This window comes from Lagenorhynchus albirostris, chromosome 1 (genome assembly GCF_949774975.1).
Source record: "Lagenorhynchus albirostris chromosome 1, mLagAlb1.1, whole genome shotgun sequence".
Taxonomy (NCBI): Eukaryota; Metazoa; Chordata; class Mammalia; order Artiodactyla; family Delphinidae; genus Lagenorhynchus; species Lagenorhynchus albirostris.
In genome coordinates, this window is record NC_083095.1 from 87,809,601 (window position 1) to 87,837,505 (window position 27,905).

A 27,905-nucleotide genomic window follows, 5' to 3' on the forward strand; every position below is an offset into this window, starting at 1 on the left:
AACAGCCAAAACTAAGCAAATGGATGGGTAGAGGCTACAGATCCTTTGCCGCTAGGTTAAATGAATCTCCGAAATTGTTAGTCAAGTAAGGGTAGATGACAGAAAATAACCAAGCAAAGTTCTACAGACATTTAATTCTGTTACCTCTAGCGCATGTATGGGGATGGAGCACCTCCCCCAACCATTGAGATGGCAAAGAGAGTCCACAGTGCTGGCACTTCCATGGATCATTAGCCTATTTAAAAATTCCTCTTGAGTCAAACCAAACAAAATCAGAGAGAGTCCATCTTCTGTAAGAAAAAAAAGTTAGCTTTAATAAATTATTAGGAGTTAGGTTTCAGGATTATGACAGGAATTTCTAATTACTCAATACTTCAGCACTGTAACTACAAACAGATTTATTGGGTACTAGTAACTAATGCCCTTAAGTAATAAATTCATCATAATTTTTCAAAGAATGTTATTTTTTAAAACAGTAACTGCAAGACAAATGCTCATAAGAACAATGCATCCTATGAAATAACATTGAATCTCTCTTTTCTACATTGTACTATATTGCACAATCAATACCTGGAACCTTTAACTATTTACCGAGATGTCACATTTCTGGTTTACTAAAATAAAACAATTAATAGCATGCTCTTGACACAAAGAAATACATGATTACCAAAATTGAGATACTGAAGAAGAAACACATGGTTAGTTCAATGAGAACACTCAGTAGTTTTATAGGAGGTTATGGCATAAATGCTGAATCAATGTATATCTGACACACCAAACCCAAATGCCTATGGGACCAAACAGGTGGGGAGAAGAAGTGCAAGAAAACCTAACCTGAAAGAAACTAACCCATCTAAGAGCACTGAAATTTGGCTCCAATCCATAAATTACTATGAGGGATGAGGGGCAGTGTGGCAGAGCTTTTAATTTTTCAGTAACAACTGAAATTCCAGATTTCGTGTGAAACCCTCTAATTTTACATGTTTATAATAAATAAAATCTTTTTTAAAAAGCCTAGGTGGGGCTTCCCTGGTGGTGCAGTGTTTGAGAGTCCACCTGCCGATGCAGGGGACACAGGTTCGTGCCCCGGTCTGGGAAGATCGCACATGCCACGGAGCAGCTGGGCCCGTGAGCCATGCCACTGAGCCTGCGTGTCCGAAGCCTCTGCTCTGCAACGGGAGAGGCCACAACAGTGAGAGGCCCGCGTACCGCAAAAAAAAAAAAAAAAAAAAAAGCCTAGGTAGTGTAGGCCAAACAAAATGAATCTGAGTTCATGCATGGCCCACGAGCTAACAGCTTACATCCTTTGCCTGTACAGACTGAAGTCCCATGAATGACTCACTGGGTTAAAACCAATCTTTCTTATTCTTAAACTCTTCCTGACTCAGTCCTAGCATTTAGCTGAGCAGAAATAACCTTAATTAAAAACACATGAGACAACATTACTGAGAGTAACACCAAATTTTCTCCATCAAAGCCTAGGCTTAGGGCTTCCCTGATGGCACAGTGGTTGAGAGTCCGCCTGCCAATGTGGGGGACACAGATTCGTGTCCCGGTCCGGGAGGATCCCACATGCGGCGGAGCGGCTGGGCCCGTGAGCCGTGGCCACTGAGCCTGCGCTCCACAGAGGGAGAGGCCACAGCAGTGGGAGGCCCGCGTACCGCAAAAACAAACAAACAAACAGTCTAGGCTTAGAGGAGTAGGCACCACCACCACCCAGGCAGCAGAAGTAAAATAGATAAGAGAGCACCTCTCAGCATGGATTTCAACCTGATACAAGACATTCTCACCTGTCAAAACAAGGCACAGTTGCTGGTCTCCACCACTGTCTACAGGAATACACTTCTTGCCCAGCGAAAAACGCTGCATGCTCTGGGTCTCCAGATCCCACAGGACAATGGTACAGCCCGTCCTTTCAACTGCCCAAGTAAACAGTGCAGTGAAGCCTGTCACAGACATACATGTAAGCTCAAAGGGTTCCTCCTGTTCACTGATGTGTATTCTTTTCCATGATCTTCCTGAATCACTGGTCTTGACAGGACCTTTCTGTGGAAAACTATACTGGCTGCACATTACATCCTGTGGAGTGAAGGCCCAGTTTGGCACACTGGTACTGTGGTTACCAGATTCAGGGGGCTCCAAATGCAAAATATCCTGGAACCACGGAGCACAACAGGTACCTTCCAGCTTGGAGTTCTTTATTGTTTCATTCAGTGATGACAGCTGGGCTTTCCAAGACCTGGAAGATAGGGCAGAACTTACATCTGTGACAGTGAAAGGCACAAAGTAAAGCAGTAAATCAAGCAAAGATGCAATTAGGAAAATAAAAGTGTCTACCTCTGTAAAGACTTTTAGTGAAAAGGTACAGTGTCAGCATGACAAAAAATGGAAATAATAAAGTAAATCCAAAAAGGAGGTTTCTGTACCGATCAACTTGGAAGGAAAACTTCGTCAGTTTCATGTTGTAGTCAGAATTAACAGGATCATCTTCATCTATCCCCTTAGGGCCTTCAATAGGAATGTCTTCTAGTGTTCTTTCACATAGTAGGTGTCCTGGGTATTGCCTATGTTTTAAAAACAATAGTCATGGTAAAAAAAAATGATGATCAAACAAAATCTGTTATCATTGCTCCTGTTAAAAATGGAAGGGCGGTGGGGGTGGGGGTGGGAACTTCCCTGGTGGTCCAGTGGTTAAGAATCCACCTTCCAATGCAGGGGATGCGGGTTTGATCCCTGGTCAGGGAACTATGATCCCACATACTGCGGGGCAACTAAGCCCGCACGCCACAACTAGAGAGCCTGCATGCTGCAACTACAGAGCCCATGTGCTCTGGAGCCTGAGCGCCACAACTACAGAGCCTACGTGTGCTGGAGCCTGTGCACCACAACTAGAGAGAAGCCTGCACGCTGCAACTAAGACCCAAACGCAGACAAAAATAAATATATATTTTTTTTTAAATGGAAGGGGGTATGGGATGGAGGTGTTACAGAGTAGAAAGAGTATAGACAATAAGTTTCCCTGACCCAGACTCCTTACCTCCATTGCTTAAGGCAGATTGATAAAGTCAACCTTAAAAATTTGACCCACCTGTAACTATGTGTGTAGATGTCAACTAGATTGATTGTGATCATTTCACAATATACACACATATATGTTGTATAAATGAAACTAATATAATGTTTATGTCAATTAAAAAAAATTTGACCCTTAAGGGAAGTTAGCTTTATGTAGAGATAAAAGCATGGATTATCTGCTACATTGTAGATGTTGTGCTAAAAACTTTACCTAAACTAAGGTATTCGAGCCTCTCAACAACCCTATGAGGTAAATAGAAGCCAGTTTTGTAGATACAGAAAGTAAGGCTCAAACAGTGGAGCTTAATGTGAACCAGGTGAATGTGACCATAAGCCCAGGTTTTTAATCACTCACCATACCATCACCACAAATTAAGACTTGGGCTGAGACCCTGGGAATACATAAAAGTTAGGAAAGTAAAGTATGAGTGCAGGTGTGGATGGAGAGTGTATGTGGAAAGAGGGCTGTCACGTTGCAGAAGCACAAAGAAGGCTACGGTGGTTAAAGCATAGTGAATGAGAAGCAAGGTGGTGTGAGATGAGGCTGGAGAGCCTGGCAAGAGCCAGATGCGGTCAGGTTTTATGGGCTACTAAGGATTCTTAGCTTCTATCTTGGGGTGAGGGGGGCGCGGGAAGAAGCTAAATAAGGGTTTTATGCAGAGAAGCCATGATCAGACACAGAAGAGTAGCTGTGGGGAGAATGGGATGCATGTAAACCCCCTGAACACTTAAATTATTAACCCTTTCAACAATTTGAAGGTAACAGCTTGATATACATTTGTCAAGGAGATGATGTTAGAGAAGGCAGGGTGACAGTGAAAAAACATGATCCATGGAGAGGGTAGTTCCCGCACCAACAAAAGATACATACCCTGCCCCAGATGTTCACACCCGGCTATACTCTGATAAGACATGCATTGTAACACCACCACTCTGGCTACTCCATAGATGATGGATTTGAGGGGGGAAGAACAGATATGGGGAGACCAATTACGAGGCTGGTAAGCTAGTTCAGGTAAGCGATGATAGCAGAATAGATCACAGTGATGACAGAGGAGTTAAGACAAGTGGGCAGATTCAAGACACACTCAGGAGCTAGAATGGCTAGGACTGTGATTAGCTGGATGTGGATCTAATACTTAAAAGAGGCTAGAGATCTAGAAAAGAGAGGAAACAGAAAACGGTCCCTGAGAAGGAGGGAAAGAATGGGGTCCAGAGTACACACAGAAGGATTGGCCTTCACAGGAGGAGGGAATCTCTCCATTGTAACAGGACAGAAGATGGAGAAGACGAGTGCAGGAAAGTGGGTTTGCAATTTAATGTGAGAAACTGAAGGAGCTCCCATTAGATGGGTTCTACTTCCTTTATAAAGTTGGAGGTAAAGTCATCCAAGAACAGTTGGGGGTAAAGAGATGAATAAAGGTTTGAGGAAAATGGAGGTTTAAAACGTTGTAAAGAATGGACTCATGGGCTTCCCTCGTGGCGCACTGGTTGAGAGTCCGCCTGCCGATGCAGGGGACACGGGTTCGTGCCCCGGTCCGGGAAGATCCCACATACCGCGAAGCGGCTGGGCCCGTGAGCCATGGCCACTGAGCCTGCGCGTCCGGAGCCTGCGCTCCGCAACGGGAGAGGCCACAACGGTGAGAGGCCCGCGTACCGCAAAAAAAAAAAAAAAGAAGAATGGACTCATGAAAAGTCATTGTAAAATTTCCAGGCAACATGAGAGACCACAGAAGACAGTGAATGTGAACTTATAGTGGTATCAATTTTCCTCTGTGGTTTTCTCACAAGTGCTCAGTTGCTTGAGTGCAGGGAACGAGAAGAGAGAATAAAAAAAAAAGATTTGTCAGATCAAGTGCTACCACTGTGGCTCATTCAAGAAAGTGACTGAAATGACAGGTCACAGAATCTATGCTGTAAAGGGAGGGCAGTGAAGACAGAGGGGGCTCCTGTCTTCACTTGGGAAGTCAGCATATTAGAAATTCCAGTGAGGTCAGATGAGAGAAGTGGGGGTACTTGAGTAAGCAAGCTGTACAGTCTGGCAAGTCGTGCTCAGAGTGGGATGTGTAGAAGAGTGATTTGCGGGAGGAGCTGTTTCATATAATGACAAAGCCCAGGGTATGACTATGGGAATGGACAGCTAAGGTAAACTGGAAGGAAAAGTCATTGACAGTGAATTGAATGAACAAACCATGAGGAGCTTACATGGAGCTTACAAACTCTGTAGGAAACACAAAAAATTAGAGAAATAATACAAGACTATACACAATTAAGTGCTAAACTGTAGTTCAAAGCAAAAGTGCTACAGAAGTCCAAAGGAGAGAAAAATTATTAAATGAGTAGAAATTTACAAGTGGAAGGGATTTTAGTAAGGAATGACTTCATTGAAGAAGTGGATCTCAAAGCATGAATAGGACTTGATAAAATGAAAAGGGGTGGCTGACTTTTTGTATGGCAGGAAAGAACAACTAGGGTCAGGAGGCAGGAATGGTAAAAAACACTGTTAGATTTCAGAGTACACTTAGAAAATAAACATGCAGTCAACTTCCTCAAGAAATTATACTAATTAAAGAGCACTCATGTAAATAATTAACAAACAGCGATCACTCATTTAGTTGGACAGGACAGATCCCTAAATTGACTATAGGGAACAGAACAGCAGCTCTTCACTGGCTGATGTTACAGTGGCTGAGTTCAATGAAATTTGTTCAAAGGGATGTGCCTGGTGCCCACTTCAGTGCTCTTCTCTTGGGGTGTTGCCAAAACATCTGGAGGAACAGAACCCTACACTCAAGGATCAGAGTAGCTGAGTGGGCATTCCTTCCCCCCTCACCTGTCAAATTATTTTCCAAGGAAGTTGATTAGAAGGTAACTCTACACATACAGGATATATTTTAGTCAGTGAAAATGGCCTACTGATACACAAGCACACAGTCTGAAAATGTGATAATCATCCCTGCTCAAAGATTAAAAAAAAAAAGTATTAAAAGGCCATTGAAAACAAATGAAAAACTCACAGTAGTAAGAAGTTCTGGCTGATATGTGAAGATGAAATTAACCCTTTTTTGTAATCCAGACAATGAGCAATAAACCCATCAAAGTGCATTCCCAATTATTCAAGGATATATTTATTTCATTCATATTAAGTTAGGACCAAAAATCCTAATGGTTTGAAATGTCCCTTAATACTGAAAGTCATAAATGTGGATTACCCTACTTGCAAGCTTCAATAAACAGGGTGCTCTGTGTGTGTGTGTGTATGCATATTCACATACACACATATTCCTTTCAAACATTATAAAATCAGAAGCAATTAGAATTTCTAAATCAAAAAGCTACACAAAGAAATACTCAATTTTCACTAATATATTTAGGAAGTGTGTGGGTCCTCAAAAGCAAACACCTGAGGAAATCCTAAAATGGAGAAAGCACAGTTAATACATCTTGTCAAAGTCCTTAAGTGAAAAGTGATCCCCTAGGCAGCCAGGACCCTAACCCACGTAAGACACAATTCTAACACAGGGTAAGTCCCATTTTTCTTCTACTCTAGTATTGAGAAGAAGTGAGTAGATAATGTATAATAGCTAAGGGCTTTTAAAATTGTGCTTGGTTACTTTTCATTTATGATGATATAAGCCATATATAATAATAATCAAAATCAAACTTGGATATGTATCCAGAAATAAAAAGGTAGCCAGTGGTCACTTGTACATACTTTTATATAGTAATAAGCTCACTAGGTAGTAGCTAGAACGTGATCAAGCAAATAGAGGGAAAAAAACGGTTAAAAGAATAAAAAGAAGCTAACAAGTACATTTTTAACCTCTTATGGCTCTAATTATTTACCTGAAATCAGAGAAGGAAGTAATCTACATACCTGAAATACAAATTTAAGTTAAGAGCAATTGCAGTGTTGGAGGAGCTGACAATCACTACAACATCTAGGTCTTGAGACACTTTCAATGAAGTAAAGGAAGAACTCTTGGCTGGCTCTTGTTGCTGCTCATTATACATATCTTCTTGAGGAAGTGCCAAATCCACATGAGCTACATGTCTACCATCCACAGTGTCAAAAATGTCTTCGAGTTAGAGTTAAAGAAAACGTCAGTCTTAAGTATGCCTAATCATTTAAAACACAGGACGAAATAAGAGTTATAGACTTCACTGCTCCAACCTTGTAGGAATAATAATAGAAGGAAGACGGACACTAAAAATCCCATCATATTAACCAGGTGACTATGAAGTTGGGGAACCAATAAACAACCTGATAGAGAGTTCACTCAACAATACTTGCTGAATCTCCACTCTGTGCCAGGCCCTGAGACAACAATAATATTTTCCACTAGTGTTCTACAACAGTGCTGTCCAAAAGAAACAACGCGAGGCACATTTGTCACTGTAAATTTTCTAGCAGCCTTATTAAAAAAGTAAAAAGAAACCAGTGAACCTAATTTTAAGAACGTTTCATTTAACCTAGTATATCCAAAATATCATCTCTATATGTAATCAATATTAAAAAATTGAGATATTTTACATCTTTTTCACATAAGTGTTCAACCCTAGTTATTTTATACTTACAACACATCTCAATTTGGACAATTAAATTTTCACTGGAAATATCTGGTCTGTATTTAGACTTCAAAAATTTACATTTAAGAACTTGGAACAGCCAGAGTTGTTCCAAACATACTCAAGAGTTCTCCAATAACTCAATCAAGTATCAGACTTTAAATCTAAAGTAATTAAATACAATTATGAATTCAGTTCCTCAGTCACACTAGCCAAAAAATTTCAAGTGTTCAACAGCCACATATGCCTACTGCCTACCACGTCAGACAGTTCAGTTCTGTAACCTGGCAGCAAAAATGAAGTTAATCCAACATTCTATAACAATTTTTACAAAATAAATTTTAACACAGGCTATGATACATGTAAAATAGAAAAATTACTTCTTTAATGCAGAAATGAAAGTTCCAAAAACACATAATGGATCGTTCTTTAAATAATCTTCAAAATAATTTTGCTGGTGACCTATGAATCTGCTAAAGACAGAAAATCTGTGATAGTTTTCCAAAAACAAATTTCAAACAGTTATGCAAACCATCTGATTCCCTAATATGATGGAATCACCATCAGAGACGATAAGAGATAGGTTATATTCACACATGAAAATGTGTGTATCATATCATAAGCAGTCATCTAAATCTCTCCTGGAACAAGCACAAAGTAGATATTTAATAAGTATATTTTAAATAAATGGGTAATGCAGAACATATACAATTTTAAAACAACATAAATAAGTTGGACAAGATGATTATGATTTATAAACTGAAAAATATTTGAATGGAATATAAAGCAATGTAGTTTGAGTATTTTAAGTTCATGAAGATCTTTTTCCCTGAAAGTTTTACTGAAAAATTAATCTTTCTACCTACAGCCCAGTCCCTAAAACTAAAAGCCTATAAAAAGGCTCATTTTTCCAGGTATTCTCCTCCCCCACACATCAACATCTTTACCAACAAGGATACAGATCCAGCCTAAACGACTCAAAACAAAAAGAATTCCTCTGCAGAGCTGTGTGTCAATAATCCTGTCCACTGCCTGTGCAGGTAAGGATAATGTGAAACAGCTGAGTACCCTAATCTCAGCATCTCTTTCAGGAAATATAATGTGCAGGATGATATATTCATTGATGAACAATAATGATGTGTTACTGTGAAATGACAGAATTCTCAAAGATAATAAGGAAATACCTATAAAACAAAAGGATATTACGTCAAACTCACTGGTTACAATTTTACAACTGGTAAATTTGATTCTGTTAACACAAACAGGTAAAACAAAAAAGAATCAGCATTTAACTTAGTCCAACTCTAGACAATTATTGGTCAAACTCACCTAAGCAAGTGGAAGGTAAGTAAGGAACTGAATAAAGATGGCCTACAATGTCTCTGTGCCTTCTTTTTACAGCCAGAGTGTGACAACACACCAGAAGATCATCAAAAAAGCCTACTTACCCATGAGACTAAATAAGAACAATCACAGACTCTTTTTTTAAAAGGAAAAGAAGGAACCTTATAATCAGGGTAGCGAGAATGCAACTGCCTTAAAAATAGAAGCCTGAGTGCTTTGATTTCTGCTCCCTGCAGCCCTCAGGATGGGACATAGCAAACAGGTCTGTAACCAGTCTCGATCAGCACATTATCCAACAGAAATATAATGTCAGTCACAAAAGTGAGCCACACATGTAATTTTAAATTTTCTAGTAGCTGCACTGAGAAAGAAAACAGGTGAAACTAATTTTATTACATATTATTTACCTCATATTCAAAATATCATTATCAACATGTAATACAAAAAACTATTAGTGAGATATTTTACTTTTTTAGTACCAAGTCTTCAAATTTGGAATGTATCAACATTAGACATTTAAAGGACATATTAATTGATATTAAGCACATTAAGGGCTTAATAGCCTCATGTGGCTAGTGCCTACTATACTGGACAGGACAAATATTCCTCCCTGACTTCACCTCTATAAGAGCTTTTCCTGAAATACATAAAATTACATAGTAATACACAAATTCAAACATGCTAAAAGACCACCTGCAAATACTTACTGATAATTTGATCTTCAACGAGCTTTTGCAATGTCTCCTCAGTATAGCTATATGAAATGGTTGCATCACATCTTCCATCTTTCAAACTAAATTCACAGATGAGCAGTGCATTATTTTCACTAAGAGCAAGCAGTCTGGGCTTGTCTGTTGGTGTCCCACTGTTATGAGAGTCCTCCCATACAAACCTAAGGAAAAAGTTTAGACTATTTATTATATTCTATATCCACAATAATACTTACCCACAATGGTGAAGGTAGGACAGAAGAAGTAGAGAACAACTCTTTGGTTCACCTAATAGCATTACTTCTATATACAACCTAAGGGAATGTAAACTGCTCTAGAACTTCCAGCCCCTTCAGGGCAACACAAGAATATAGGAGTCATTTGTGAAAAGGGGGCAAAGAGCAAGAAATGGTGGCTGCTTTTTTCCTTCATCCTAAATCTGGACTGATGGTATGTTTAAAGGAACTGTCATGATCAAGGATATGTTTCAACAACCAAATATGTCTATTATTTATAAGAGGTGGTCTTCACAATTAACAAAATACGTTTTGCTAACATAAGTGCTTTGAATAACTTTAAAAAAAGAAAGCGATTATTTGCATTTATAGACTTTGAAGACTCTAAACTGGCATATTATACAATAGCTCTGTCCAACGAAACTTTCCATGAGATGCAAGTGTTCTACACATCTGCAAAGTCCAATACAGTAGCCAACAACCTCATGTGGCTACTGAGCACTTGAAATGTGGGTAATGCAACTGAGGAACTAAATTTTCCATTTTAAGTGCAGTTATAGAATATTTAAAGCAGTGTAAAGTCAACATACCAACATGACTAACAAGGATGGAAAGAGGCTAATGATGCTACAGCTTCAAATTAAATAATAAAATTAAGTTACATTAAAAGAGAAAAAAGAGAGCCCCAATTCTGAAAACTATGCAATGGAATGAGATGAGGTTACCATGCTGATAGTTTCATCTTTTAAAAAAAGCTTTTTTTCTAGAGAAGTAGTAAGTTTTATACCTAAAAACAGTGGACTTGGTGATACTATGTTATTAGAAAAAAACACTGACATTTTATATTTCTGTCTTTATACCTAGAATGTTTCATAAACAGTCAATTCCTGACTGTTCACACTGAAATCTGATGTCAAATATGAAAAAGGTTAAACAAATTAAGATATATTTAAAAGGCTGAATACTGTGAAACCAGTAACATCATTAGCACATGGGACTATACTGCCACGTGGAAAGAGAATTTTCAGTGAACATAATATAGAATGTACAGTGAGTTCAACAACATACAAAGGACCATACATACTTTGAGAAAAGGAGGAAGCAAATTCTGTACACTATAAACTTGTCCTTATTTTTACCCTACGAATTATTTTAACTGAATTCAACTAAAAAAACTAAAAAGTAGCCCTTCTTGATCCTCCCCCACTAATTTCATGCTATAGCTTACAAAAGCCCCCATTATTTTATGTCTGTTCTGCTTATCTTCTGTGAGGTTCTCTCTCTGCCTCATTCCTTTCCTTATATGGCTGTGTTCATACGTACTTAATACTGTTGAATCAACTAACTTATGGTAAGGAGGGATTCCTTTTCCTAGCAACTGGAGATCAGGAATAAAGAAGACAAACATAAAACAGGTTAAAACATTCAGTGATTGAACAAACGAATCTCTACTGTGAGGCACTTTTATAGGACCTGGATATTCCAGAACTCCTCTGTGGCTACTCAAAATCGTTAACATTTCTAAAATGTTTTGTTATTAAAGAGTCCAAAGCGTCGGAAGGCACTCAAACTTAATGATGTAAACTGTAAGAGTTACATATGTGGAAAGTAATATATGATTGAAATTGTTTCTTTTCTGTCTTCCCAACCATACAACCTCACATGTAAGAACTGTCTTATTTTACCTTTTAGGCACTGCTCCTAGGTAACGAACAGAAAGCGCATAATAAGTATTTGTTGAGTGAATACGCTAGTAAGTGCGTAGAAAACGCAGGCTCTGTCCTTGAAGGGGGGTGGAGGGGAGGGGAAGCCCAAATGTGAAGGAAACAGCTATCTGTATCAGAGATAAGGAAAAGGTAACAGGTTGATTCAAATGAGAGATGATGCCCCTCAGCTGGCATCTTTAACAGATTTAACTGAAGAAAATGGGTGTGGGGCACGGCAAAGTGACGATTAATCAACCTGTGTTAAATGAATTTAAAAAGCGTCCAAGCTAGGATTCATTACAGGTTCTCCACATCCGGAGAGGATCTGGATACTGTCTCCACCCACCCGGAACGGGAAATGGGTGCAGGGACGCGACAAACCGAGGAAAATGTTCCGAGAAGGAACCGGGCCTGCCTCTGAGGCGTTGCCCTCCACCGTAATCCCTCTCCCGCTACCTCCAAGGTAGGAGGGGAGCAGAGGCGCCAGCCAAGATAAGGCTGCAGACTCCCTCCACAAGGCCAGGCCCGGCCACAGCACTTACTGCCGAAAAGGGCCTTCCAGGCGGCAGCCGCCCCCGCCCCGGCCGCCGGGCGCCAAGGGAAGCACGTGAAGGCTGCCTGCAGCCGTCAAGCTCCCCAGAACCTCCTGCTCCCTGTGCAACTGCGCCCGGGATCCCAGACGCCCTGTTGCCTCGGCGGGGACCGGCACCAACAACACGGGTAGAACCCGCTCCACGGCTTCAGCGCTTCCAGCCCCCTTGTCTGCAGCCATCCCGCTCGCACCGGTCCTTCCGGTCCCTACAGCCCGCTGCGTCCTGCGCGTGCGCAGTGTAGCCGACCCGCTGTCAGCCTCGTGACTCCCGCGGGGAGATATACGCTGACGTAGTCTGCCCGGTTAAGTTCTCCGCACCACCCACTCCAGCAAAGCCACAGCTGCCTTTGTTTCTAGCCCACGGTTTGCTGAGAGAGTTGAGGGCCTCCATTAGCTGCTTAAGGTGGCTGTAGCAGCTGTTCTCACTCTGTAGCATTACCCTTTGCTTTCTTACCCTTGCTGCCTCCTCTCTATTGGAGGCCTGTGCCTGCCACTCTTCGCTTTTCTTATTGGGCTGTTATTTTTGCTTACAGGCCCTGAGTGGTGCAACGTCCTTGGTATTTGACCGATCCATGATGAGGGAGCTGACTTGATGCTGACATCAAATAATATCCATTGTAACAGCCAGGGGAACAGGGTGGGTGGAAGTGGTAGAGTTCCTGTTTCCTACTACTCTTTCCTCTGGGAGGTATAATCCAAGATCGGCCAGCAGAGGGGGCGAGAAGAGGTGGGGAGTAGGCATTTTGGAATGGTCTCCTAAAGGACAGCAATGCCTTTCTTAACACATACTTTTCCACAATCAGATGGGGTCACACAGCTATCAAAGGTCACCTCCTTTGTCTGTGCTTTGATTCCCATCTTCCTCCTGTTGTAGGACTTTGTAAACTTTCTTCGCCTTCATTACTCTCCACCCTTCCCCCGCCCCGGCCACTTAATGGCAGTGCTTTCATTATCATGCAAGCATGCTGTAATATCACTCTTTAAAAGAAAATCGTTCCTTAACCTACATAGACTACTACCTACTGTCCAATTGCTCTGCTACCCTTTCAGAAGATTCCAAATTGACTCTTTCTGTAGTCAGTGCCTCCCTCCTCTGTCACATCTCCTCATTCCACACTCTTTTAAAAAAATAAATTTAACTTTTGGCTGCATGGGTCTTTGTTACTGTGCGTGGGCTTTCTTTAGTTGCGGTGAGCCGGGTCTTCTCACTGCAGTGGCTTCTCTTGCTGCGGAGCACCGGCTCTAGGCGTACGGGCTTCAGTAGTTGTGGCACGCAGGCTCAGTAGCTGTGGCTTGCAGGCTCTAGAACACAGGCTCAGTAGTTGTGGCCCATGGGCTTAGCTGCTCTGCTGCGTGTGGGATCTTCCTGGACCAGAGCTCGAACCCGTATCCCCTACCTTGGCAGGTGGATTCTTAACTACTGTGCCACCAGGGAAGCCCACACACTCCTTTCTTAAAGTACTTTCTTTTCAACTTTGGTAGCACCACTTCTGTAATTTTCAACCTATTTTTTTCAGATAACTCCTCCTCAGTCCCCTGTTGGCTTTTCTTCCTACATCATCTCTTCCTCACTCCTAACTTGTAATACATCTGTGTGCTGATACTCCCACTTTTGTGTCTTTATCCCTGACCTTTTCCTTCACCTCCAGACTGCTCTTCACCTACTTGATATATCTGCTTGGATTTCTAACAGGACATATTAAAGCATCTAAAATGTTGATTATAACCCTTCACAATGCATTTTTCCTCATGTGTTCCCCACGTTAGTCTAGGGCACCCACCATTCACTCTGCCTGGGAGTCATCCTGGATTCTTCACCACCATCCTTATCCAGCCCATCAGCAATGTCTGTCAACTCTTACTTCCAAAACCTTTTCCAAACGTCTTCTCTTTCTGTCCCTAAAGCTCTTCCATTCTTGCCCCAGCTTTGGAAAAAGAACTTCTGAACATTTTTTTCTCTGCTTTCTATGCTGTTCCCCTAACAATCAGCAGTCAGAGTGATCTTCTCAAAACAAAATCACGTTATGTCACTTCCCTGTTTAAAATTCTGACTTCCCAGCTGTTAAAAATCCAGACTTTAAAAAATAACCATGGCTTACAGATGTGTACTCTGCTTACCTCTCTCCTACCTTATCACCCTCCCCCCTTACCTGTATACTTCAGCCACACTGTCCTCCTCTCTTTTCCTGAAACACACCAAGTTCATTCTCACTCTGGGGGCTTTGTGCTCACTAGTGCCTCTGCATGGAATACTTGTCATTGATTCCAGCTTAATTGTAACCTCTACTGACAGGCTTTCCATTCCACTCCAGTCATTCATCCCCCAATTTTGTTTTCACCGTGGTATTTATCACTATTTGATGTCTTCTGTCAGTCCCTGTCCAATCAGAATGTAAGCTTCAGAAGAGCAGGGGCTTTTCCTTGGTCACCACTGTTTCTCAACCACCTAAAATGGTCCCTGGTTCATAAAAGGGACTCTTGTGTTCTTTGATGAGTGCATGACCTTGTTTGTCAAAGTAAACCAAACATCCCATATCTCAAAGGAGATATTTATATAAAACACTCTTAGCTCAGCTAGGGCTACTTACAAAAAATGGCAACAGTGGAACAGTTTCCAAGGTCTATTGTTAGACATAACAAGGACTTGTCCCTTACATTAAGGACACTTGAAGCTTCACACATAGGAGATATAATGAAAGCCGTTTTCTTAACTTACAAACAAACTGCCATGCTTCATTCTATTATCTTTTTAATTATACCTCATTTTGCCATGCCTTTTTAGGCACATAGTTCATAGTTTTTGAAGCATAAGAAAAGGTTTTGGGCAGGGTTCACCAATATATCAAGGCATACAACTGTCTTCAGACTCTCTGGATCGCTTTAGGCAAAACCCATACACAACTAATGTCTGATCATTAAACTCTTCCCACATATGTATTCCGGAACAACCTGATCAGTAGATCAAGGCAAACCTACAAAGAGAAGAGGTGCATTCCCTTTAAAATACTGTGTGATGTGATTAATATGTCTCTTTCCAGCAGATGTTAAGTTCTGAGAGATGACCTACATGTTGTTTGTGTGTTTACATCTTATTTACATTTGAGTTGTCCCTCAAATACTTCTTTAATGAAAAGTTCATCTTCTCAAACTCGTTCTTACCCTCAGATAGCTTAGCATGATAAATAATCAAAGTTCCTAGGAATAAATGGAAAGGTTTGGCTGAAGAAACAGGCCCCACAACCCTAACTTGGAGCAGACTGGTTACTCAATAAGTACCAATGTCTAGAAATACTTCTAAAAGCAAGTTATCCTCCCTACTCTTTTTTTTTTTTTTTGGCGGTACGTGGGCCTCTCACTGTTGTGGCCTCTCCCGTTGCGGAGCACAGGCTCCGGACGCGCAGGCTCAGCGGCCATGGCTCACGGGCCCAGCCGCTCCGCAGCATGTGGGATCTTCCCGGACCGGGGCACGAACCCGTGTCCCCTGCATCGGCAGGCGGACTCTCAACCACTGCGCCACCAGGGAAGCCCTATCCTCCCTACTCTTGATTTAAAAGTAGTAGAGGGCTTCCCTGGTGGCGCAGTGGTTGAGAATCTGCCCGCCAACGCAGGAGACACGGGTTCAATCCCTGGTCTGGGAAGATCCCACAGGCCGCGGAGCAACTACGCCCGTGAGCCACAACTACTGAGCCTGCACGTCTGGAGCCTGTGCTCCGCAACAAGAGAGGCCGCGACAGCAAGAGGCCTGCACACCGCGATGAAGAGTGGCCCCTGCTCGCCGCAACTAGAGAAAGCCCTCGCACAGAAACGAAGACCCAACACAGCCAAAAATAAATAAATAAATAAATAAAGTAGTAGAGAAGTGACAGAACCTAGTCTGGGCTTGAATAGGGGGCTATGACCTTGTTTCCACAGTCACTTACTCCATCCTAGCCTCCAGCTGCTGTACCAATCGTTTGTCCACATGGTGACAGAACAGAGGAAGAAGGTTGCTGGGGAAGGCCAGGGGTTCTGCCAGAGAGGCTGTGGGCATCTGAGCTATCTCCCAGGCAGTGAGAACTACCATGTCTGTCCTGGAGGGCAGAGAAGTAATATATCAGCATCTTTGTATGCACGCAGGAAATAGGCTCAGGGCCCAGGTTTCTTATTGTCTTTCTACCACCGCTATCACCCTCTGTACCTCCAGCAACTGAGAGAACATTTGCACATTTGGTATGTGCCAGGCAATGTTTAGTGCTTTACACACATCTTCCATCTCATTTAATCTTTAGATCTCTAACTGGTTAGTACCCTTATCGTTAGATCCCTAGTTTATAGATGAGGAAACAGGCTAAGGAAAGTAAAATAATGTGCCCCAATGTTATGTTCCTGATAAGTAACAGAAGCAGAATTCACACCTAGGTCTATGAGTAATTAAAGGGACAAGCTTTAGAGTCTATCTTACACTGCCTTCCATGGGGGACAATGCTCTAGGGCACTATAGAAAAAAAAAAGGCAGAACAGCTGCAACTCTGTTTCTCTGTCCAACCTCCTCCCTGGTGCTTGAATAAACCACTCAGGAAACATCTCATCTGGCTCAGCCTATACATCCCAAGGGTACCGAAATAGTATTTAGAAGGCTTTTATGATCTTACCAAGCTGTGTGGTCACTGCTGGGTTCCTCTAGGGAAGAATCCAGGGATATCAGCTGTTCCCCATGACTTAGCAGGGCATAGAGCAAAGATATTCCAAACTGCAAGTGATAAAGTATCCAGAGTAAAGTTAGTTTACCCTAGGCATTCAGTGCTTCCCTGGCTCTGCTATTTCCCAACTAAAAGGGCAAGTTCACAGGTACAAATGAAGTCCAACACCCATAAACCCATCAAGTTTTATACTGGCTGGCCAAGAACTCTGAGCCCTTTCCAAGGAAACCACTGCTCTGAATAGTCCAAAAGATTCCTCTGGGGAGTTGATGAAATGCACACTTGTGGGCTCCATCCCCAGAATCAGAGACCATAGATCAGGAACAGACCCAGGAATCTGACGTAGGTAGGAGCCCATTTTAAGAGGCATTCCTTTAGGCAAAGATCTTTAGAGGGGTTCACAAGATAATCCACTAGGTTATTAGAAGATATGAGATCTTTCACATCTAGAGTCTCATCTTGTATTTATTATGTACCTAAGGTAAGTATAGTGTTCCACGTACATGATTTATAAACACACACAGGTGGTATAGTTCAGCATTTTTTTGGTAAAAGGGATTCACTATCAAAAATGTTTGGTGACTTCTGATTTAGAGGTGATAGCCGCACCACCATCAGGGAGCTTGTTAAAAAAGCAGCCCCACCCTGGGTCCATTCCAGATAGCACCTGGAGCCACCTGTGGAAAGACAAAAGCCTCCCACGCGTGTTACCTGATTCTGCAGCACCACAGTGACTGGCCGCTCTGAGGAGCCAGGTGGTTGCAGCATGAGTCCCTGAAGTCCTTGGAGGAGTTCACGGAAGGTCAAGCGGCTGATACATTTGCCCAGAGGTTCGAATAACGTTTGCAGGGCCTGCAAGAAGGTCAGTAAGGGCCTCTCTCTGACTCCTCGACAACTTCACCTCCGGTCTCTTTCCGTGCTCACCTGCCTCTGGCCCCTTCTGGTCAGGTCAGACCTACCAGGCCTATCACCACTCAGGTGTCTCCATCCCTAACACTGGTCCTTCAATACCCACTTGTCTAGGATGCCTTCCCTAAGCGAAGTAGCTATGGGGCTCACCGCTTATCGGGGGGCCCTGAGCTTCTCAACCTCCAGAGCACATTCACACCTGTGTAACCATAGGCCTGTGGGTTTTCCTTTCTTCATTTGCCTGAAGATGATCAGCTGTTCCTGTGGTAGTTTGTTCTGTAACCCCCTCACCTGAGGGTAGCAGGGTCAACACTCCTCACTGCCCAGCACATTCTCTGGCTTCTCTGGGGGAGGGGATTGGAAGGAGGAGGAAGGGGGAGAGGAGGAGGAGTAAACATTCCTAACCCATCCACAGAACCGTCCTCTCCTCCACCCGATGCCACAGTACCTGATCAGCCACATCCCTCTTGACAAGGAGGGGCAGATGGCGGGTGATGGCCAGAAGAAGGCTGACAGTTCGATCTCGGGGCAGAAAGGGGAGCAGCCGGGCCACTAGGGCTTTTCCCTTCCTCACGGAGAGCACCTGCAGGAAGCCATCCGCTGCCTCCCTACAGGTGACACAGGAGAGCATTGCAGGGATCCGCATAGAGCAAAGGGCCACAGGCCAGAAAGGAGAGGCAGAAGCTAAGCCACTGTCTTTGCTGAGCCGTCCCTTCCTGGGCTGAGGTGTGACCCTCCCACACTCACTCCAGATTATTCTGTTCCTGGGTCTTTAAGGCCTGGAAGAGCTTCTCAAGCTGGTTGCTCTGCTGCTCACAGGGCTGTGCGGGCCCATCCTTCTGGCCCTCCTCTATCTCTAGTAACTGAAGGAACAGCTGGGAACATGAGGGTGGGGAGAGAGGAAGCAGGGGTCAATGATGAGTATATCCTGTTCTCAAGGGAGGTAAGGAATTCACTGCTAAGGCTGATGTCTCACCTTCTCAATCCGGTACAACACCTGAAGCCTCTGACTGCTTGCAGCTCCTGTCTCCTAGAGAAAAAGTCCCTGGCTGTTAGCCACACCTCCACAGCAGCAGCCCAAACCTAGGTGAGCTAGAACGTGATCTGGAAAGGCTAGACCACAAAGCCCGATCACTCTTGTTCCTCACTCTTAGGTCACGACCTGAACTCAAGCATGAGAGTGTTCCAGACCTTTCTCCAAAACAGGGGAGAGAAAAAGGCTGTAGGAAGATAATGCTCCTACCTGCTCTTGAGTTCCATGGGGCACAGCATCAATAGCTCGGCGAGGGCTAAAACACGTTGATACAGCTACCTGGCCCAGGGAACCCTCGATTCGAACCACTGCATGGAAGGAGTCAGACAGGCACGTGCCCCTCTGCTTTCCACCTGTGTCTACCCAGCTGTCCACCCCAACCCAGCAGGTCAGCCCCGGTCCTACCTGACTCATAAGCCTCCGCCTTCTGAATGTAAGGTGTGACCAGCTTGAAAGACTCAAACCTGCTCCTTCGCCCAAGCAGCTCTTCATCTGCCTGCTTCTTCTCTAGTTTCTGATAATATTCCTGAGAGTCCATGGATTAGTCAAATGTATACTCATTGGCTGAACTTAGAGTTAGGGCTCTGCAATGCAACCTCTTAATATACCCTTGCCTACAGCATTCATTCTAGAAATGCTCCTGGCACCTTAGGGCCTTATAGTAGCCACTATAATGCATCTTAAAGCACCCTAGGCCTCATGCCACCTGTTTCAGGGTCCCCATCCTAAGGACTTGAAGAGCTAGTACCACCACCAGATCTGATGGAAAGGCAGAGAGCAGGGCAGAGAGCAAAGCAGAGAGCCAGGAAGCAAACGTGTCCCAGGGTCTGCAACCTTCCTGCAATCTTTATTCCAGGTTACACATGGGACACCGTTATCCTTCCCCCTCCCCATTTTAATTTGGTGATCCTACCTCTGCTCTCCAAAATCAGTTATCTGATGGTACGAAGACCAATCAGTAGCTTGAAGTACAGCGAGAACACTACTTCAATTGGCCTCTAGGCCAGTTCTACGCTTGTGAGGTTTGTGCAGCAGCTCTAATATCTTAAGGAAGACTGTGAAATCCAGAACTAAAATAAAGCCACTGACTGAGAGACAAACAAGAATTTAAATACAGCTCCTTCATTGAGGAGCAATGTCTAAAAGTCAAGAGTGGAAGATGATCACATTCAAGCAATCCTGGCAGAAGGCAGAGGGTTTTGAAGCTGGTGGGAAGTAAAGGAAGAAAGTAATGTCAATAGGAAGGAGATAAAGGTGGAAACCTCGGTAGGGGTCTCACGGAGGTTGAAGAGAAATTGAAATACAACTTAGACAACCCAAAACTCATGGACAAAGGGCAGACAGGAAGCAAACAGAAAGGAGTCCAAAAGCCTGCCAGCATTTGTTCAATTCAAGAAATTGAATCCCATTACTTATAAAAGTTCCCTGTGTTTTAGATCTTCAAAAGTAAAAAGTAAGTAGATGAATGTTTATTTTAAACAAGTCATTTCTGAGAGAAACCAAAGTGTACAAAGATGAAAGAGTCCTCATTTGCCGACTGAATAGGAGAAAGTCTCAGCAAAGGACGGAGACAGAAACCTCAGAGTTTGTTTGGGGAATCATAACTAATCCCATGTGGCTGAAATTTAGGAGAAGAAGGGGAAGGAGTTTGGATGTCAAGTGTAGAAATATGACCCCCATCCTTTAGCAATCGTTCCTCCCACCTGAAGGGACGTGGCCACTGTGAGGGGAAGGGAGAATCTCAGAGGACCCACGGAGTCAGGCCCATTTGACGCCAAGGTCAGAGGCTGGGCAGAGCCCCTGGGGCTCACCTGGTAGTAATAGTCATCCAGGCGGGGGCTCTCACTCTGCAGCTGAACCATCTGCACTTTTACCACCCAGTCCTTCTCTTTTCGGGTCATGAGGTTAGCATAGGGGTCTGGCTGCTGAGACCAAGGCTTCTTGGCTGGGGGACTTCAAGCCAGGAGGAGTGTCCCTTTAGACCTACCCACCCCTGCCACAGAGAACTCCCCCAAGGAGTGGAGAGCTCAGAGCGGGATGTCGGGGGAGGACAGCAGAGTGCAGAGGTGGGCCAGGGTGTGAGAGGCTTAACTGGTGGGGCTTTGGGGGAGGTGCTCTGTCACAACCAGCATGCAGGGCCCCCCCCCTTAATCCTGCTTCTCCTCTCGGTTTTACCTTGGTGGTCGACCATGCTGCTGCTGCTGCTTCAAGATCCGCTGGTGCTGAGGGTGGAGCTGGGTCAGATGACTGGGAAGACGTAGAAAGAAACTTGGGCTGGGTGGGAGCAAGCTCTCAGCCCCCTGCCCCCATTCCTTTAGCCTCTGGGAACCTCAGCCAGACATCTAAGGGACCCTACCTGCTTAGGACCCTGCCCAAGCGTCAGCCACATGAAGCGTCCCTATCCTAGCTCAGCAGGGCTTACCTCCCCCTCCAGGATATGGTTTTCCCTGAAACTTGGCTACAGGAAATCCTGACACAATATAAAATCATTTGGCCTGGTTGTCAGGACTTCTGAGTCCTACTCTCAGTTCTGCCGTCCTAGCTGACCTCAGATAGTCCCTGGGCCTCCATTTCCTTACCTGTGAGGGGAAGGAATTGCACTCTACCACATCCTTCTCTTAGTGAGTTTCTCTAAGTATTTTCTGTGGCAGCTGGTAGAGGGGCAGCCATGCCTCCTCAGCCACTACCTCCTGAGACTTCTGGAGAAGAGCCCAGCCTGTCCTGGACCCTGGGACACCGGGCACTCTGAACCAGTACCTGAGCCTAAGGGGCCACGAGGTCGACGGGCTGCAGAGGACAGATGGGTCTGGCGAGGGCAGTCGAGGTCCGAAGTGCGGGGCTGCAGCGCTGGTGCTGGGAAAGGCAGGCCGGAAAGGAAGTGGTGCCAGGTAGTCCAGGGTCTGGGAGAGGAATTTCAGGGTCTGGGAGAAGGGCATCTCCACCAACAGAATCCTGCTTTTGCTGTTGACTGCCTTTCTGCCTCTATGGTCTCACCTGCCTTTTCCTTCAATAACCTCGCTCAACATTTTGCCATCTTGGGGCCCCTCGAGCCAGTTGTGAAGACACCAGACTGTGGATCCCGTTCTTGTTTCCAACAAGTCTGTCACCTCCTAGGGAGCAACTCCACGGTCCCCGACAATGTGGGGGCCTGTGCTTTCCCCACTGTGTGTGAGTCAACTCCCTGCCCTTTCCTCTCTGAGCGTTCACTCAGATCTTGTCTTTAGCCACTGGGGCCATGCTTAGCTCTTTTCGGACACCTCTGAAGCCCTCCTCAGTCTGCAATTCCCTTCTATTCCCGCTGCTAGATTTCTGGCAATTGCTCTACCCCAGACCATATGCTCTTTCTAGCACTAGGCTCAGTGCTGCTTATATTCTGTAAGATGGAATAGTTTGTCCTTTTCATAGGAAGGCCAGTTGTCCCAGTACCACCTCTGTTGTTTACCAAGCTACCCCGCATGAGGGGCGTTTCCCCCTTCCTACCCACACTTCACTTTGGACGCTGTACCTCCAGAGCAAGGTCAAGGGCACAGTGAACATAACGGAAATAAGGCACAGGCGGCATGCTGCTTCTCAACACCCAGCCTATTTCTCACAGGATGGAGACTGGAGTGACTCACCTGCCACAGAAAGTGCAAGGAAGCAGGCGACATCCCCAGCACACCAGGGGCCTTGATTCCAGGGGAGCTGAGAAGACCTTTCTGGAATGAGAGGGAGGAAACCCCAAGCTGGAATGAGCCCCTGTGGCATCATCTACATTCACCTGTGTTAATGGGGGGAGGGGAGCAGCAGGACCAACCATTTCCAATACCCAGGACAGTGGCAGCCTGGCCCTCCCTCAGTTTCAAAGTCAATACAATCAGGACCCCTCTCCTTCCACTGAAGGGAAGCCAGACTGGCATCTTAGGAGTTAAGCTGAAGCAGGGTCTGAGTAACTTCATTTCTACATGGGACTTCTTTGGGTCTCTCCACCTGCTAGGGGAATCCAAGGGAATAAAGACCAGGGATGGACTGGGAAGACATAGGGGCCCAGGGTCAAAGATGACTCGCTTTCACCACCAGGAGCAGGACCAGCATCTCTAGGTGATGCACAGCCCTGCTAGGACCTGGATTCAGGTGAGGGCAGCATCAGAAACTAAGTAGGAGACAGAAGAAAGGAGGGAAGGAAGGAGAGAGTCTTTACTAGGGTTCAAGCCTGAAATAGAAAGTGTTAGCCCACCTAGAAAGGGGTGAAGAAGAGGAGAGAGATGTGTAGCCACAGCCTGTGAGATGCAGACAGTTCAGGACAACCCTCCCCCACGTCTTCCTGCTGTGGTACCTGAATGTTACGGACAGCGCTGAGGACAGCTGGATCCCCGAGATCATTCTCTTCCTCCTCCTCTTCCTCCCCCTCCAGGTCAGGGGCTAAATCTGGGTCCAGCTCCTCCTCCCTCTCTTCTGCATTTTGTTCCTCTTCCTCCAACTGGGAGGCACACACCAGCGCTTCCTTAAGAGCCAAGGGGTCACAGGACTTGCCTGGGCTTTGGTTTAAGTGCGTGCCTGAGGAGGAAGTAGACAGGGGTTCAGCTGGGAAGGGTCTGGTCTAGAGAGGATGCTTCTCTGTAGCACTTCTGTTCACAAGCCATGTCCAGCACCATCTTCAAACATCTTCTCTTGTTCTATGAGTTCAACTCAGCCTCACTACCCCAGGGCGCCTCTAACCATCCCCACTAGAGCAAACAGAACCTGGCTGTTTCACTTTCACTTTCTTCATCCCCTCTTCCATTGCCTCATTAGTCCCACCACAGGCTTCTCCACCTGCTCGCCTCCTCTGACAGCCCTTTCTGTGCCTCTTTGATTAACCGAGTTCCAGCTGCCCTGACTCATGACAATTTAACCCTAGTGGGCCAGGGATTTTTACATCTATCTGTTCATTTAATTCTCACAACAACCATACAAGGCCGGTATTGATCATTTTTCTCTGAAGGGGAGGAAAACACAGGGCCCATAAAAGTTATCTCAGTCACCGTCATGATGTCGCTGGGAATCACTCCAAACCGATAGACATCCAAACCCATGTCTATCCACTGAACCAGACCATCAAACTGCCGCACTCCCGGGCCTTTTATCAGATACCACAGACCACTTGGTGATAGTACCTTGAAGGCATTTCATCTCTTCGGGGTGGCAGACTTGCTCCATGGCTGTTTCCTCTGGCGAGAGAGCACTGTCAGCCTCTGGAAGGTAAACCTGGGAAAAGGAAGAGACCCAGAGACCCTGTCCTGGGTAAGGATGGCGTGGCACCCAAACAGCCAAGGTCTCCCCCCAGCAAGGTTGTCAGAAAAGTTTTGACCCAGATCTCAAGGAGCAGGACCCGGGGCTCTCAGACTGCCCTAAACCTCCACCCTCTGACCTCACTAGCCCAACTCTAGGGAGCTGTCCTGCAAAGGGACAGAGAAGAGGAGCAGGGCTAGGAATTGGAGGTCACCACCAGCCTCGGTCTGTGCACAGGAAGGGGGCTCACAGCGGCCGGGGTGGCGACACCCACCCCAGGACTGTGGCTATCCTTTCTGCTTAGCTTAGCCATGGCGGCCTGGGCCAGGCAGGCTCTCCGCCCCTGGCTTTAAGATTCCCAGCCCCTCCCCTGTTCCCCTGTTAAAGGGCCAGCATCCCCAACCACTGCATCCTGGTAGAAATGTCAGCACACAAACTCATGAGAAAGAAAACCCTTGAAAGGGCAAGAGAATTAAAGTGCATTTTTATCCATCCACGGTTGTGAGTACAGTTTATTGGGATCACTATTTGGGAGCAGATATTTAAAAAGAGGATCCCTGTTTTCTACACCCTTAATAGGAATTTTGTGAGGTTCTTTTCTCTTAATCCCTAAGCTTTGCTCCATTAACTTGGATAGGAAATCCCTGGGTGGATCTTGAGGCAATTACTGAGCAGCCAAGTTCTCAGTGCTTCAGGGCAGGGTGCTTGTGGATCCCTAATGTCCACCAGGTGATGCTTGCCCTTCACCGTCTCCTTGAGTCCGCATGAGCTTGAGTCTACTAAGCACTCCTACTGAGGAGGGACCCCTGAGAATATAGAAGCCATATCTTCGAGGTAAAAACACTTTTGCATGAGTTACACAGATAATCCCATATCTTCTTGGCTGCTTGCTGTAAGTGGAAAACTGGTTCAGAAGCTCAGGACTAAAAAGGAAAGGAAACAAAAACAAGCACCTCAGGAGTGCTGGCAGCAAAACCTGAGACCCATCTGCGCCTCATCTAGCCCCTCAGCGATGCTGGGTTCTGTGCCCACATCCTGTGTTCAGCTGAAGCACACAGGCTTTACAGAACTTCTGAATAAAATTAAAAATGAAGCTAATTCTCTACATGAAAAATGCAAGTTAGGGCCCTATTGTCATGGTTATAGGGCCATGCTTCTTGGTGCCTCTAAAGAAAAATATTCTTTTCAAAAGTTTTGCTGTAGGTAGAACCATATGGGTGAGGGAAAAAATTTAAATAGCCTGAAAGTTATTGAAATTATTTTCAAATATCTAATTGGGTTCAGGCCTTTTTGGTAATGCTATTCAGCTGTTTCTCTCAATAACTCCCTAATCATTTACCCTGGTATTATTATCAAAATGGCCAAATGGTGGGCTTCCCTGGTGGCACAGTGGTTAAGAATCTGCCTGCCAATGCAGGAGACATGGGTTTGAGCCCTGGTCTGGGAAGATCCCACATGCCACGGAGCAACTAAACCTGTGCACCACAACTACTGAGCCTGCACTTTAGAGCCTGTGAGCCACAACTACTATGCCCGTGTGCTACAGCTACTGAAGGCTGCATGCCTAGAGCCTGTACTCTGCAACAAGAGAAGCCACTGCAGTGAGAAGCCTGCAGTACCGCAACGAAGAGTAGCCCCCGCTCGCGGCAACTAGAGAAATCCTGTGCGCAGCAAAGAAGACCCAACACAGCCAAAAATAAAAATAAATTAATAAATTAATTTTTTAAAAAAGGGCCAAATGGTGACTTTCAGGGTTCCAGAAGTGATTTATCAGGTTGTTATAGAGACCAGGTGTTGGGGGAGATTCAGTTGCTGTATGCAGAACTTTTTTTTTTTTTTTTTGCGGTACGCGGGCCTCTCACTGTTGTGGCCTCTCCTGTTGCAGAGCACAGGCTCCGGGCACGCAGGCTCAGCGGCCATGGCTCACGGGCCTAGCCACTCCGCGGCATGTGGGATCTTCCCGGACCGGGGCACGAACCCGTGTCCCCTGCATCGGCAGGCGGACTCTCAACCACCGCGCCACCAGGGAAGCCCTTTTTTTTTTTTCATGTTAAATAGTTGGGAGTATTAAGTTCAACCTTCCTGCTTACTTTCAAAAAGATGGATTAGCATAAAACCTGAATGGCTGACAGTACTACCATGACAATTAAATTGTTCATGGATCAGAACTCAACTCTATCGAAGTTGCTTCCTTGTAAATTTTGATCATGAGCTTTAAATGCTCTAAGCAGAATATGGATATGACTACATTTGCTTAGCCGTGATTTGATTCTGATGATGGTTCCAGGATGTCTTTTGGTTTCCTATCCAACTCATCTGTGCCTATCATATATTTCCTCCTATGCTTGGTCCTGTTCCCCCATATTATCCAGGATTAATTCAGAGGAAGTCACCTTTCAGAAATGGTGCTGAATGTATATTCACCAACCTTAGTGTCCACCATGTGTACTCTACCTGATTTTCTCTGTTCATAAACTGAGGTTTTCATTCCTGGAGAGGCAAGATGAAAATCAATATCTTTTCCTGCTTTATCTGAAACATGGTAGTTGATCTCCACTGAGGTGAAAGTCACTGTACAGAAGAGCTGAGGCTAGCTCAGGAGCAGGCTGGCTCTTGTCACCCATCCTGTTGGAAGAGGTGGACTCATCCAAGTTGTCTGAGAACCTCCAGATAGCGGTGTCAATTGTCCTCAGAGCTGGGAGCATAGTCAGAGAACGGGACAGATCCAGGTTGGGCTGCAATCACTTTCTGAACACTTGTGGGCCTCTGTGTCCTCAGTATCCTCTTCCTCCCAGTGTTTTATTTTGAAAATTTTCAGTCCTACAAAAAGTTGAGAGAATAATAAAATTAACTTCTGTGTATCCTTTACTTAGCAGTTGATAACATTCTGCTTAGCAATATTCTTCATTTTTTTATTTTTTAAAATTAGTTAATTAATTTATTTTTGGCTGTGTTGGGTCTTCATTGCAGCCCGCGGGATTTCTCTAGTTGCGTAGAGCGGAGGCTACTCTTTGTTGCGGTGTGCGGGCTTTTCATTGAGGTAGCTTCTCTTGTTGCAGAGCACGGGCTTCAATAGTTGTGATATGCAGGTTCAGTAGTTGTGGCTCGTGGGCTCTAGAGCGCAGGCTCAGTAGTTGCAGTGCACTGCCTTAGTTGCTCCAAGGCATGTGGGATCTTCCCGACCCATGTTCCTTGCACTGGCAGGCAGATTCTTAACCCCTGATTCACCAGGGAAGTCCCGCAATATTCTTTAAATAAACTCCTTCTCTGCTACATCAGGCAGTGTCTGTCCTGAGTGATCAGGGACTTTGGTTGACAGACTATGAACAGGAAATTCACAGAAGAAAAACAAATAACAAGTAAACATGTGAAACATCTTAAACATTTCCTCCTTGAGAAAATAATTTTTCCAGATGAGCCCAGTGCCCAGCACCTAGCAAGGTGATAGTAAAGGTTTATAGAACCTGAATGATTGCTGTGAACACTGAGGCCTGATGGATAGGTTGGGGCCAGGCTAAGAAGAAAGAGGCCAAAGCTTTGGGGCACCTTTGTCCTGGGGACTAGAGGGCTCCTCTTCTTACTCTCCTTCCCTGCTCAGCACTGGCAACAGCAGGTACAGCAGGAGTGGTTTGGCCCACTGGGTGCGTGGGGTCAGAGAAATAGTCCAGAAATGTCAGGGCCAGCTGGGCCCACATCACTGGGGCTGACCCAGCTCAGTCGGGTCAGTGGTAGGAGGGGGAGGACCAAGGCTCCTGACCAAGCCAGGCTACAGCAAAACTCCTCCCCCCTCAGCTGCTGAGCT

The 27,905-nt window shown here is 45.0% G+C and overlaps 2 protein-coding genes across 3 annotated transcripts in view; both read right to left on the bottom strand.

The window, feature by feature from the left end:
- The window catches only part of SPG11 (SPG11 vesicle trafficking associated, spatacsin), a 76,402-nt gene extending 63,971 nt beyond the window's left edge, over positions 1–12,431 (bottom strand). For both annotated transcript variants that reach the window (XM_060149103.1, XM_060149096.1), the window contains exons 1-7: positions 12,183–12,431; positions 9,696–9,880; positions 8,604–8,828; positions 6,953–7,154; positions 2,427–2,564; positions 1,791–2,239; positions 145–290 (exon numbers count right to left, since the gene is read on the bottom strand). In XM_060149103.1, coding sequence (XP_060005086.1) covers positions 145–290; positions 1,791–2,239; positions 2,427–2,564; positions 6,953–7,154; positions 8,604–8,828; positions 9,696–9,880; positions 12,183–12,412 — 1,575 coding nt within the window. In that variant the 5' untranslated portion in view covers positions 12,413–12,431. The remainder of the gene's footprint in view (positions 1–144; positions 291–1,790; positions 2,240–2,426; positions 2,565–6,952; positions 7,155–8,603; positions 8,829–9,695; positions 9,881–12,182) is intronic.
- A 3,717-nt stretch (positions 12,432–16,148) lies between these two features.
- PATL2 (PAT1 homolog 2) lies at positions 16,149–26,641 on the bottom strand. The gene is made up of 15 exons (XM_060164301.1): positions 26,558–26,641; positions 23,989–24,079; positions 23,169–23,389; positions 22,471–22,551; positions 21,611–21,753; positions 21,029–21,100; positions 20,665–20,806; positions 19,259–19,379; positions 19,064–19,161; positions 18,797–18,850; positions 18,568–18,695; positions 18,269–18,428; positions 17,623–17,763; positions 16,864–16,961; positions 16,149–16,302 (listed from the first exon to the last, which is right to left on the bottom strand). Exons 1-15 carry the CDS (start codon positions 26,573–26,575, stop codon positions 16,149–16,151), a joined length of 1,722 nt encoding a protein of 573 aa, XP_060020284.1. The 5' UTR covers positions 26,576–26,641.
- Between the last annotated feature and the right edge of the window lie 1,264 nt (positions 26,642–27,905).